At 37.2% G+C, this 14,866-nt stretch overlaps 1 protein-coding gene across 5 annotated transcripts in view; it reads right to left on the reverse strand.

The window, feature by feature from the left end:
- Positions 1 to 14,322, reverse strand: part of ITSN1 (intersectin 1) — a 103,142-nt gene extending 88,820 nt beyond the window's left edge. For all 5 annotated transcript variants that reach the window (XM_070944325.1, XM_070944326.1, XM_070944324.1 and 2 more), the window contains exons 1-4: positions 14,104 to 14,322; positions 3,392 to 3,431; positions 1,231 to 1,289; positions 538 to 630 (exon numbers count right to left, since the gene is read on the reverse strand). In XM_070944325.1, the coding sequence (XP_070800426.1) occupies positions 538 to 630; positions 1,231 to 1,258 (121 nt within the window). In that variant the 5' untranslated portion in view covers positions 1,259 to 1,289; positions 3,392 to 3,431; positions 14,104 to 14,322. The remainder of the gene's footprint in view (positions 1 to 537; positions 631 to 1,230; positions 1,290 to 3,391; positions 3,432 to 14,103) is intronic.
- Positions 14,323 to 14,866: the final 544 nt, after the last annotated feature.

The raw sequence follows: 14,866 nt of genomic DNA on the forward strand, positions 1-14,866 counted from the left end.
TGGGCATGACCAGCTTGATGTCACTCGTGTCGGAGCACCTGTGGTGGCCCAAGCCCTCTGCCAGTGAAAACGGGCTCCCGAGCTCTGTTTTCGGCTGCAACGGCTTCCTGCAACCCTCTGTCAGTGAAAACAGAGTTCGGGCCACCCGTGGCTCTCACGAGCTACGTTTTCAGTTGCAATGGCATCCTGCAATCCTCTACCAGTGAAAATGAAGTTTGGGAGGGCAGCCTGTGTTCCTCTCAAGCTCTGTTTTTGCTGGCAGAAGCATTGCAGGCCAGTCCTTTGCTGTTTCCAGGGCAGCCCCACGGGCCAGATCCAGCCCCCAGGCCTTGAGTTTGACACCCCTGCTCTAAAAGGTTGCAAATTATCAGTTGTCTGCAAGGAATATAAATCCTTCCATTCCCCAGTCTTGTCAGAGCTGAAGAAGCTTCTTGGATGAAAAAACAAATCCAGTTGCCTCCTGAAAAAGCACCTTTGGAAAACATGTTACATGATACTATGGATGATCTTAATCAAACAGAATGACTATGGCATTACCAGTGATAAATCCAGATATTGGTTTCAAACTGTGGAATTGCTGATCATGCTTTGCTCTCTCTTCCACAGTTATGGCCCAAATGTCCAGGCTACCTAATTCATAACAAAGAAATTGAAATAGGAAAAACAAATATTATAAAGAATGGTGTACCTTCTTAAGGAGCTATGGAGAATTTAAACATTGTCAAACTTCTTTTTAAAAGCCACAAATTAAAAGAGGTTTACACAATGCCTTCCACTTCAGGCTGAAAGAAGCAAAGCTCGCTAATTAAGCAAAAAGAAAATATTCACTATAATAACCTAAAGAGCAACGTAAGTACAGGCTGAAGAATTGGAGTTCACCATAAATGAAATTGGCAGGTGACCAGTAGAAACCAGCCATGAATATATTTCTGATCAAATGCCTCTGCATTTTAAAAATCAGAGACAGTAGAGAAAATGTTCTATCACTACTATGAATCATGTTACGATGACATAGCTCCCTTTACCAGTGCCATCCAATATGTTAAATCTCTGAAATTCAAACTTATTTCCCTAGCTCTTGTTCAGGCTGCTTTTATCTCCAACCATCCTGATGTCCCTTCTCTAAGGTGGTTTGTCTTTTGGCTCTGCAAAACAGAGTACTTTTTCTAACACAAATGAAATTGTTTTCTCCTTTAAAAAGAAATGTCACAAAAATATTTTAATGCTTACCTCCAAAAGGTGTTGGAAACTGAGCCATGATTCAGCTACTTTAAGTAGCTAATAGATGTCTGAAATAAATGCATGCATAAAAACAATTTGGAATTATTAAAAATATGAAAATTTGAGACTTAAATACAGGAAGGAAGGAAGGAAGGAAGGAAGGAAGGAAGGAAGGAAGGAAGGAAGGAAGGAAGGAAGGAAGGAAGGAAGGATGGATTCCACTATCTTTTTCTTAACAGCATTAAGTCTATCACAACTATTGTTACAAGTTTATTCTAAAGAATTTATATAGTTGATTATTTTAACAAATGTTGTTAATATTCTAGATTATGATAAGCAAAGATAATGTGATAGAAAAACAAATGCTATATATTTAAAAAATGACGCTTGTTTAATTAGAATGATAATATTTAATTTTATATAACTGCACATCAGCATGCATGGAGTTCTACAGTGCTTAAGCAGACTAATTCTCACTGAAGCTCCTCATCAACATAATAGCTCTCTTCTGATTTTATTCTAGTTTATAATGTCCATTTTTAGACCATGGTATCCAGAATAAGATACAATATTCCAAGTGAGGTCTCACAATAAAGAGTAAAACGGAATAATTACTTCCTGTGATCTGGATTTTATGTACATCACTAAATAACATTGCCCTTTGGCAGCTGTATCATACTTTTGGTTCATGATCAACTTCTAAAAGTTAGGTATATACATAGCTGCTGGCCATGAAAGCCAGCTGCGACTTTGGGTCGGTCACTTCGGTCTCAGCCCAACCCAACTCACAGGTTTGTTGTTCTGGTGAAAATAGGAGGATATGTTTGCTGCCTTGACTTATTTATAAAAATAATAAAGGTGAGATAAAAATAAATAAATCTTAGGGTCTCATTGCCAAACCTGACACCAAGGATATCTGATATATGTATAATTATGTTTTCAATATTAAATCACATTTTAAATTAAAAGGATAGATACCATGTTTCCCCAAAAATAAGACCCTGTCTTATATTTTTTTGAATCCTGAAATAAGTGTTTGGCCTTATTGCCACGAGCTCAAAAGCCCAATTGGGCTCAAAAGCCCAATTGGGCTTGTTATTATCAGGGGATGTCTTATTTTGGAAGAAACAGGGTAGTTTATAAATCAATCATATATTAATTTGCAAAAGCAAGGCAATATTTTAAATATACTGTAATTAGTATTGATCCATCTACATTTTTCAATTTCTTTCAAAACTAAGTAGCCTGGAAACTTTAGTTAATTTTTTTTCAAATTATTTTATTTTAGTCATACATTAGCATAGAGCTAATATAATAATTATGCTAAAATAGAAATTTATTTTAGAAATTTTAGAAAGATATGGTCAAGATATAAAGATATGGTCAAGATATGGTTAAAAACTATAACCCTTTGGTTAAAAACCATTACCGTTAAAAATAGTCAAAAAGCATTCTAACAAAAAGGATTCTAATTTAAAAACAGTCAAAAAGCATCAGTTTTAATTTTTACAAATGTTTTAAAAATTCAACAGTTAAGCCAATCTATGACAATACTATTGAATGTGAGTCCCAATTTACTTCAGCCATTTTAAAACTGGGGATAGCCATAATGTATTAACATTTAAAGAGATATTCAAGCTGATCCCCCAAAATCCAGGATCTACCAAGATTTCAGTGGAATGAAATACTTTCCCTGTTGAAGCCAAAGACATCTGGAACTCAATTTTGTATCAGTAAAACTAAAATAAATGCCAATAAAAGGCATGAAAGCTCAGAAAATTAAATCCAACTTGTAGAGTGAGAAACTTGAAGGATGACTCCACCACAGAAAATTCAATAACTTTTAAAATCATTTTAACATTGTGAAAGCTTTGGAAGATTTTTTCCAAAGAATTCCAAAATGAGAATCAATGCAGAGTTTATACTTTCAACATGTTGAGAAAACTGTCTTGAAACACAGTCTCAATTAAAAAATTCCCAAAATTTAGGATAAAAATAGAATAATTATTCAGATATCTTGATATAAAGTCTGATATAGCCCAATTTACAAAATAAGCAGGATGCCAACATTTCATGGTAATGAAATAAGATTATGAAAAGAAGTTTCTGGCAAATTTATAAAACATAAGGCATACAGTAATATTTATCTGATACACTCCTACTACAGTACCTTTAATATTTTCAGGGTTTCAAATTTCAAAGCAGACATTCTAAAAACAAACAAAAAAAGGAGAATGAGGGGATTCTTTTTTTCTTTCAAGCACTCTTTCATGTTTTTATTTGCTATTATAGGCACATACTTTCTTTTACAATAAGTTTATTAAACATAACAATTAAACAGATAAAAACTACGGTAATACAAACTAAAAATATAAAAGGATAAAAATACAAAATACAAAGTGCAGAAAATAAGAAAAAAAATGAAGGGAAAATAGAAACGAATACAACAAGAAAAAACAAATACCTTCCCACTTCATTACAATGCACATAAACAATGTTAATAACTGATCACCTTCTCTTAAAATACAACAAATGATCTCTACTTCCCATACCTCATGTTTTATCCATAAACAAATCCTCATTGATCAATAGTCAGCAAAACTCTACTAAAAGTTACCAGAAATAACAATTTATTTATTTTAATCTTGTAAAATAAATCAACTTTATACTTCCTCCTTTTAACAATCTTGATCTTCAATCCATTCAAATAATGTCTTATAATTTTTTTTTCATTTTTCTTTGTCGCTTCTTAAAAGAGCCTTTAAGTTCCTTCTGTTTACCTCATGTTCAAGCTTCAAAGTCCCATCATATCATGTTTTGTTTTAAGAATTCAAAACAGCAGCATTTTCCCATAAGGATTCTTACAATTTCAAAATTTTACTCTAAATCCATCTAATCACTTTCTGCTGTTTATTAAAAACAATATAGTCCTTTATTTTGTATTTAAATTTTATTTTGCTAAGGATTGAAGGAAACTCACCTGGTGCTATAAAAAATATTGGTCCAAAGGTTCTTAGCAGTTGAAAAGCAGTTAAGAAACAATTTTCAAAAGTGATTAAGAAATTAAGAAAGCTACATTACAGTTGGGAGCTTGATAGAAATCCCTTGACTCAAGTTCAAGAATAAGGGAATTTGTAATGATACCACAAAGTTAATAAAAATACCCATATCACTGGTAATGCACCTAAACAATGTCAATACAAAATGTAAAATTTTAGGAAAATCTCCAAAAAAGGAAAACCCTCTTGAGAAATTGTGATTGCCAAAAAATCTCTTCAAAGCCAGTTTTAGCACATCTAATGCAATGTACATTATACTATACAATAATTACAAATGTAATCCTATCAGAACATCTTCGTCTTATAAATCCATTCTACATAAGATGAACAATATTCATTTTTTTTATTGAAAAGTTTTACAAGGAAAATCCCCCCCCAGTATTCTCCCCACCACCCCCACACCCCTTCCCCCCTTCCCATCCCACCCTCCCCCCCAGACTTCCCAGAGCAAAATACAAGGTATTTCAGTTAACAAACATAAACTAAATTAACCTAACTATTCTTAAACTACCAAATCCTCCCCTGAAACCTTAACTCCACTATGGATGGATAACATAATACTTCTAAAGTTTAACATTCATTCATAAGCTATTTGATATTTTCTTGTCTGATACTTATTTTGAATATAATCAATCCATCTTCTCCATTCCGATATGTATCTTTCTTGTGTATAGTCCTTCAAGTACGCTGAGATTTTCGCCATTTCCGCTAAATTCGCTACTTTCAATATCCATTCTTCAATAGTAGGCAAAGAGTCCTTCTTCCAATATTGCGCTACCAACAGCCTAGCTGCTGATATTAAGTTCAAAATCAGTTTAGTCTCTAATGCTGTACAATCCGTTGTTATACCCAATAAAAACAATTGCGGAGTAAATTTCAACCTTTTTTTCAGAATATTCTGCATCACCCACCAAATTTTTATCCAAAATGCCTTGATTTTCTTACAAAATTTCTTATAATTCATTTATTATCAAATTTAGATACTATCCATCTTATTCTGAGAATGACACTGAGTGGTTTATAGATATACAGATAAAAACATAAAAACTATATGAACACACAATACACATCAACTTCACTAAAACAGGAGCCAAATAAAAACAAAGATAAAATAAATTATAAAATTAAAAGGTGCAGGAGCTCTTTTAAGATGGTAACCTAGCTTCATGCCAAGTAGAGCTTTAAAAGTAATTGAGCAAAAGCCCTCCTAGCCACAAGTGGAAGTCAGGAGTCCAAGAGAATCCCCAGGTTATGCATTGGGTCTGCCTGGTGCAATGCTACTCCATCCAAGACCAAAGATAATAAACCTCCAGATACAAAGGAACCTCACATCCACAGCCACTCTGTATTACCAGGGTTCAGCTGTAGCCTGTTGATCCCCATTGAGACACCCACAGCTTCCGGGCATCGCAAAAGGACATCACAACATTATTTCATTCACTGGGACAGAGATACAGTATCCTCATGATACCTCATCCTGTGCTGATGGATGATCTTACCGAGCAGTTTTATGTAAATGTTAAAAAGGAGTGGACATATCAACAAGCCCTGAAGGACCCTACAAAAAAGGGGCTATGGACTGTACCTCTCATTTGCTATCAACAGCGACTGGAACAAGCTTCAAAGGAAGGAGATGAACCTGCACAAAATTGTGCCCCCACCCCCAACTCCCTCGGCCCAAAAAGATACCATGGTCATAGTACTGAAAACCATTGAGAGATCAAGAAGAATAAGGATGGATGCACTATCCCATCCCACTTTGACCAGAGATCATCTAAAAATATGACCAATGCTGTTTCTGTCCCATATCAGGGCCTGAAGCCCGACTAGAAAGGATCCAGATAATCTATTTCATCCAGAATCTTCTGGAGTTGTAGTGCCATCACTTTCCCTAAAAATTGTCCAATAGGGTCCAGCAAAAGCTTGAGGAGAGGGCTCACCAGCACCCTCTTAAAGGGAACTGCGAACACCCCTTCCAGCAACAAAGAATTCACTATCACTCAGACCTATTCAGATGTCATTTCTGAGGACAGCCTTGACAACATGAAGAGCATAGATCTAATTCCTAGGTATTGGTATTTACAGTCTGGAGGACCCTGTCCATTTCTTCAGGTTCAACAGGATCAAATTGTTCCCAGATTAACTGAATAAATTTACTCCCCAGGCATCTCCATAGGACTTGTCCCATTGTTGGCATCCAACTGGGATCAATTTTATCTGCCAATTGCCCACCCTCTTACTCCTGTTGAAATATCACCTGCCTATTACTACCTGAATATTGCAACTCACCCTGAGTTCCCAAAACCTTCATCCTCTTCCCAACACTGACCTTCTAGCTTCCTTAGCTGGGAATCCCTCCATCCAGCCACATACATCCAACATCCTACAGCCAACACAGCATTTGCTCTCAGCATCTCTGGAATCCTAACCCCTCATTCAAAAGTATCACTCTCCCCAGCCTCTCTAACTAGCCTTTAGCTAGAAGTTCAAGATGTAATTTATTTATTAAATGAATATCCCACTTTTCTATTTATAAATCACTCAAGGTGGCTTATAGCAATTGAAAATAAAAGTTATAAAATAAAAAACAATAAAATTAAAATCAATATTAAAATCTGTATCATTAAAATCTAAATGAACCTAACTTCATAAAGCTTATTTAAAGATATTGATTTTCATTATTTTCCTTAATGTTGACAGTATTTTTTGCAGAATTTTTCATAGCCTACCTTCCATAACCACACAGAACAAGGCCCTCTACTCAATAATAGAGAGCTGACCTTCTGAAAATAAAATGATCTTCAAGTGAATCCACTTATTAAAATAACCAGGGGATGAGCCCTCAAAGAGTGAGGGCCTAAACATATTTATGCAGAAATATTTAAAATTCAAATGGGTTCACAATTTTTTAAGCACCGCTGTATTTCTAAACTTGAGAGTACATGAAGAGTAACAGATTATAAAATGCACCAGTCTGTTGTCAATTTCCTGAGCTCCTCTTAATCGTCTCTTGCCAAGCTGTTGGGATAGAAGCCTGCCAAGATTCCTGAAGATAATGTTTTGAAGCAATTCAGGCATTTGCTTGCTACATGGCCTGCAATTCCACAGGTGGGCACTTAGCAACTGGTATTTTAGCAGTGCAAGCCTTGGCTATGTATATCAGGGCTTTACAGTAGCAACACAAACCAAAATCTCTCCTGTTTGTTTCTGCTGCGGGCAGGGATTTCTATTTGAATGGTTTCTCTGGTGTTCAAGCCTAAGGAGGCTACAGAGAAGAGAACTGAGTGTAGAGAGACTATAAAAGCTCTTTCCCTTATTCTTTCCTCCATGTCTCAACTCCTCTAATGACCCATCAATTACAACACAACATTGGAACAATTCCTCCAAACTCTTGTATGCCAATAACTCATTTCTCAATTTGCCAGCAAGTCTCTTCCAAAACTGGTCAAAGCAAGTTTATTCCATTCCAAATCCCTGACGGTGTCTGGAAATCCAATATATACACACTAACTCTGCAATGACCTTTCTTTAGTTTGTGAATTTCCCAAATCGCTGTTGTTCTTCTTTCCAGTTCATCACACATCTTTGCATGAAATTTGGGTAATAATTCAGCAATTGATTTTTGCCTTCAATAAAGAGCATATCCCTTTCGGTAGCCCCTTCTTTCAGTGGACTCAGAACAAAGGCAAACCTGGAGTGATCTGTAGACTAGTCCCAATAAGAGGGACCAGAATGACTTGGATTAGGGTGGGTCCTTGGCTAACAACTGGTGGAATTTATTTAACACCAGCAAACAAGGATAAGTTAAAAACATTACAGTCCTCCAGTCACATGATCAAACTTCAGATGATTGGTAGGCCACCTGCACTTATGGCCAGAGGAATGTTTTAACTCCCATCACCTGCCTAACTTTTCCCCATCTCTGCCTTTTAGTTGCCTTGCATAGCAACACTTCTTGGTGGAGATGGTAACACATGACATGCTGGGACTGAAATAGAGGCCCAGGACCTTTTGGCAATCTCAGCTGGCTGCTGTTCCCCCAGGCCTCTACATCAGCCCCAATGCCATCCTAATACCACTGCCAATGAGGATCACTACCTCAAGATCCACATCTTGGCATTGGCCAGTCATCCGTATGCCATAACACAAGCTGCCCTTGCCCCACACTCCACCAGCCCTGCCACTCCCACCATCACAAGAAATCAATGTGCAAATGCAGAAGTGTGGGCACAGCCTTTTTGCAAAGCCTCAGAAGCATCACAAGATGGCAGTGTGCAATTTGGTGAAGGGCATGTGCAGCCTCAGGATGTTTTTTATGTTGCATCTAGTAGTTTTATGTTGCATCTAGTACTTATAATTTATCTTAGAATTTTGCAATAATTTATTCCACTGAGTCTAAAGTAGAAGCAGAGGTTTGTTTAACATTGATGTTTGCCAATACCTATTAATCAATAATAATTAAATTTTAGATATCCTATCATTTATTATATTACAGATGAACGCACACTTAAAAACGGTATTTATACATATCACTGTCACTCTTTATTGTTTCATGCTTCAAGTGAAAATCAGAAGAAATCTGATAGTGTACTTTTTGGCTACCGTAAGAAACTTGATTAAAATTCATAAGCTTTCATGAGATGAAGTATTAATATGCATGTATGTGTATATTCAAGTTTTAATCAATGTTGTGAATTGAAAAAGATGTTACCACATAATTCTGTTTTTGATTACTACAACTCAGATGGTTTGTACTAGCACATAACTATGAGATAAAGGAAACCAATCTAGCCCACCTAAGTTCACTTATTTTCAAAACATCCAACTAGTATGATTCATTTTTGCTTGATAATTTCTAGTTATTCTCACATTCCATGTACCAACTATATATGTTCTTATAAAGCAAGGAGTACAGGTGGTCCTTGACTTACAGTTCATTTAGTGACCGTTCAGTTACAATGGCACTGAAAAACTGACATGATTGTTTTTCATACTTATGAGAGTTGTGGTATCCCCATGGTCACGTGATTAAAATTCAGGTATTTGGTAACTGACTCATATTTATGACAGTTGCAGTGTCTCAGGGACACCTTTTGCAACCTTCTTACAAGCAAAGTCAATGGAGAAGCCAGATTCACGTAACAACCGTATTGCCAAATTAACTACTTCAGTGAGTCAACAAGTTAACAAATGTGGCAAGAAAGATTGTAAAATGGGGCAAAATTCACTTAACAAATTTCTCACAGAGCAACAGAAATTTTGGGCTTAATTGTGGTCTTGAGGACTAGCTGTACTGTTGTGGCTTCAGGAAATGTTTTTCATCAGTAACTACAGAGGTGCTTTTCACTTTGGAGGTTTTAATCATCTAGCATCTAATTGACCTAAATGTTACAGCCTTGTACATGCTGTACAGTTTTATTGGCAACAATATCCAAGTGGTTTCTCACTACCTTCTTCCAGGCATGATTTACTGTATATTGCCTTCTCCTAGGTGAACTGAATTTCCTCATGCTTCACTTGTTCTCACTCCTGTTGCAGATTGCTCTTAATTTTAAATCCTTATTTAAATTCTTCTTGCAAATATGACTCTATTAGAGCCATGATCCAACCAGCATCACATTTAGACCCATTAGAATAGTCAACCCTCTCATGACATTGATGTTAATTAGTTCATTCATTCCCTAGAATTTTATTTAATAACTACAGGTAGTCCTCTACTTATGAACACAATAGGAACCAGAACTTGTCATTTCAATACAGTCATTTAATCAAGTAACTGTGCCCAATTTTACAACCTTTTCTGATGAACTCCTTAAGTAAATCCAACTTCCCGCACTGATTTTTCTTGTTGTAAGTTGCTGGGAAGGTTGGAAATGGCAATCATGCAACTCTGGGACACTGCAACCATCCTAAATATATGCCCTTGCCAAGCATCCAAATTGCGATCACATGACCATGGAGACACTGTGATGGTTATAAGTGAGAGTACCGGTCAAAAGTCACTTTTTTCAACATAATCATAACTTTGAACAGTCACTAAACAAATGGCCTTAGGAGTATTATTGATTGATTTAATTATTACGCATTTGTAGATTTTCTCCTGGTCTTCTTCTTTTTTAGAATATTACTTCCAACTACTAAAAAAATACATTTCACAAATGTGTATCATGGGGAAAAGGGAAGCTTTTCTGCTAAAACTGTCAATTCAAGGTTCATAAAGTAAAGAAGCTGAACACTGCTCCAAATTTTTGCCAACTTTTATTGGTTTTTTTAATCTAATTTTCCTGTGAGTGACAGGAGAATTGTTGTGTTTAGCATAAATATGGTACTCAGCTCTAATTATCAGTTATTCTACAACAGCAAAACTGGAAGGAGACAGACTTTGGTTTTTGCAGGCCAGAGAACCAAGGCCCAAAAGGAAGTATCCTTTGCATTTTGGAGGCTCAGCATAATAGGGCAAAGGCAAATTTGACCCAGAAAAGGAGCAGATATCTCATACTTGCATTTTCTGCCCTGTTTCCCCTAGCACAGATCTAGCTAAAATAAAACTGTACATGGTAACATCTCAGTTGGCAGAACTGATTATGTCAAGACTTTCAAACTAAGCTGAATCAAGCCTGGTCGTATTTGAAAGGGACCATCAGAGTTAAAAGCTAGACTGGAAAGTTGAAAAACATAAACAAAGAAATCTAAAAACACTTTGATATGCTCTCAACAAAATCATATAATATCACAATTCAAGTTTAGCTTGACAAGAGTATTTATTTTATTTTTAATTACTATATTTGTTATGGCCACTCATCTCCAAGAAGACTCTGAGAGGCTTACAATATGTCTAATTAATATGCTAAAAACACAACTAAAAACCATACGACTGCCCTGAATTTTTATTTTTCTATATCTATGTCTATACTTTCTATACTATTCTTTCGCAGAAGCCCAGTATGTTTACAAGGATTTTAAAAATAATTTCACGATAGTATTAATAATGCTTTAAAAACATCATTTATAATTCATATAAAACAGAAAAGCAAAAAGATGATTAGAAATCAGTCCTAAAATTTTTGTTATCCCATAAACTAATAAGTAAACAGGGTCTAATTGATTTCTTTAAAAAAATAAACTTTCATCCAAACTCTCACATTTTAACATGAACTGTAAGGAGCTGCTTTTGAAAGGAGTTCAAATCAGATCAGGGCTAGTTTTAGTTAGCAAGTTACTCATACATCACAACAGTATTATCAATGCAGGGTAATCTGGCAAAAATTTAAAAATAAAATAAAAATAACAATTAAAAAACAATAAATACATAAATTAAAAAGAAAACAAAAAACAATAAAACCTCAAAGAGCAGTCTCAATAGACCACTAGGTATTTTTATGCTGTTAATTTTCTATGTTTCTATTTCCAGGCACAATTCAGGAAGATATTCATAAAACTTTACATAATTTGACCCTATTTGAAATACTAACTATATAGAAGTTTTGTAAGATTTTATATATAAAATCCATATTATATGAAATGCTGAATTTAATATCATCCTGCCTGGGTTTTCAGATTGCCTTATGAAAAGCTTCTATACAGTATTTGAGGTTGTTTTGAATTTATCTTATTGGCTTCTTTGTAATTTACTGGATTTTGTATTCATACTCTATTAACAACTATAGAGAGTAGCTGTGGTTGGAAAGGCAAGATATATATTCAATAGAATAGTTGAAACTCAGTGCATGGAGTAGCTTTTGCTAATTTTACCAGCTAGGCAGCATGAATTCAATTTAAAGGCTTATTTAAAATGCAGGGTACAATATTTAAAATCCAAAACAGACTACTACAGAAGGGGGCAAAATCAGAATGCCCTAATCTGGGGCAATGTAAATATTTCAGACTATAAGCACCATAGATTTCAGCCAGTAAGGATAAAAATGCTGATTCAGCCGAACAAAGTTTGTTCAACACATACTTTGGGCTTTAGATTGAGAAAGGATAACTATGTTCTGCAATAAATCTTTATAAAACTCACTCAAATTTAAAAGACAATTGCTAGATGTAACAGTATTTTAGCCTTCAAGTGCATCATCTAGAATTCCCTATTCAAGAATTGTGTCCATTTTCATTTTTAAACTATCAGCGACTCTTTGTATTTTCTGTAAGTTTTTTTTTATAATTTATGCTCAAATTTAATATTGTTCAGTTATATTTTAATATATGATACAGCATTTAATTATTTGTTTTCTCCTTCTGGCAAGTTGGTTGAAACTTTAAGCTGAAATACATTTAAGCTTTCCTACTGGTTAATTTTACTATGTTATTACTTTATATGCAATTTAATCGGTTTTTTTAATATTGCCTATTTGTAACTTTTTGTACTTTTGAAAGTTGCCAGATCCTGCCTTTCAAACTTCACTTTTGGAGCAGACAGGGGCTTCTTGCTTGCCTTATCATTACAATCTAATTTCTGTATGCTACACTATCTAGTTTCCACTCAATTAACAGTATAAGAAATAAGACTTTTATAAAAGATAACTTTCCTGGAGGACCATTTTGAAAAAAATGAGAAACAACAACTTATCACAAGAACTGACTTAATTCCTAATGCAGTAGATGCCATGTTTTCTGTCTGTTCCAAGAAAACAGAAAAGAAGAAACAGATCATTCTTAAAACTAGAGACAAGATGTTCTGCATCCCTATGCTAAATCATACCATAGTTATTTACCCCCTCATAAATGCTGACATTTCAATTTCTAACTGTTGAACTATATTGAGCACAAGATAAGACTGCCATGCCTTTCATTCATTAGATATTACCATTCAGCTAGTTATTTGGGATTTTTCATTTTTAATATCCGTCATCTAAATCAAATCTGGCCAGAAAATGCGTTGGAAGCATTTTCACTAGAGTAGGGGGGGAGGGATGTAACTTTCTTGGATACAGGCTGACAGTGCAAGGGCAAGCAGATGCAAAGATGTAGACTTTTTACTAGTATTTGTTTCGCCTGAAAATGTCAGAGCCTAATAGAAATGAGATTCCTCTCCGTGAGCCATGGCTGCCAGGGACAACAGTTCATGGATTATCCAGCACTGTAGTCGAGGAGGCTTATCCAGTTATTTGTCTGAGTTACTATATAATCTTCCGGGGAGTTGATCAGAACCGATACAGTACAAACAAGCTGATTCATAAAGCCACGCAAGAGAGGCGTTGACACCCTTTCATAGACGAGGCAGGGCACTCGCTTGTCCGAACTGGCCGCAAGCCATGCACAGAGAACAGGGCCCGTCTTTCCAGCACACCCTTTGGCTCCGCTCCTTGCATCTATTCCGCCCCCTCCGCACTGAAGAGTCAAAAAAAGGTTCACCCAACGAGACCCGCGCCCGCATCATCCGTAGTCTCTCTCTCTCCTCACACACACACACACACACACATATATATAAAGCAATCACGGCCGCCAGCAAAGAGCTCCCGATGCGCGATAGAGGTCACTGTCCACGGATCAGGATGAAGCCAAGGGGGGCTGATGCGATGAAGAAAGCGTAGGGGCTAGGAAGGAAAGAGGACGAGACAGAAGGAGAGTCTGGGGAACCATCGGGAGGAGGAAAACGATCCGGCCAGCCCCGGAGACACAGAGGCAGAAGGGGGGAACCGTCTGCGGCCCCAACCTCGCAGCCGTGGGAAAGATCCGTAGCAAAGCCTTGGGGAAGGGGCTGCGTGCCCTCCTTCTCCTCCTCAAAGCGCCTGCGCTCACCTCCCCCGATTGACCCCTGCGCTCTCCCCGCCAATTCAGCCCTTTCCCACAGCCCGACTCCCTTCCACTCCCTGCCGTTTACCTCATTCTCTATCGGTCTCGGCTGTCCTCCTCACAACCTCGGCCAGGACGGAGGGGAGACGGCTGGGCAGCAAAGGCCATTGCCTCCGCCAAAGGCACCATTCCCGTCCTTCCCTCCCTCGCCCGCTCCTCCTTCTCCTCCTGCCGCCGCCGCTGCTGCTGTTTTAACCGCCGCCGCCTCTTTAGAGTCACCGCCGTCTCGGGGAGAAAGGAGGGGGAGGGGGGAAGAGACCTGCCTTCCCGGCTTCTTCTCTCACACGCCTGCTATATTACTGCGCAACGCGTAGAGAGACCAATCCCCGGCCAGCCAATCGAGTTTTCGTTTACGCAGCGATCCCTCCCCTCTTCCAAATGACGGACACCCCCTTCCACCAGTAGGAAAGGCGGAAAGGCCGCCCAATTGATCGCTTTAAGCGCCGATTTATACGATGCCTGAGGGACTTTTGAGTTTACACGTTATCGGTTACGGTTACAAAACGGTAGCAGTAGTGAATGTGGAAACGATATAAGGAAAAGGTATAGGGCAGAAGTGCCAGCCCCGGGGAAGGTCATTAGAACCGCTTGTTTTTCTATCAGAAAAAAAGTACACATAATCTCGAATACCATTCAAACCAAAGCACTCGGATTTTCACGTGTCCACTCAGACTTTTCCACCCTTCAGCAATTGGAGGGGTGCTGACAACTGAAACCATATGATTCGCGAGAGTACCGGGAAATGTAGTCATTTTAATTCAGAAACTAAAAAGAATCGGAAAACGGTCAAG

This window comes from Pituophis catenifer, unplaced genomic scaffold (genome assembly GCF_029215685.1).
Source record: "Pituophis catenifer annectens isolate HBS135680 unplaced genomic scaffold, rPitCat1.0.hap2 SCAF_4, whole genome shotgun sequence".
Taxonomy (NCBI): domain Eukaryota; kingdom Metazoa; phylum Chordata; class Lepidosauria; order Squamata; family Colubridae; genus Pituophis; species Pituophis catenifer.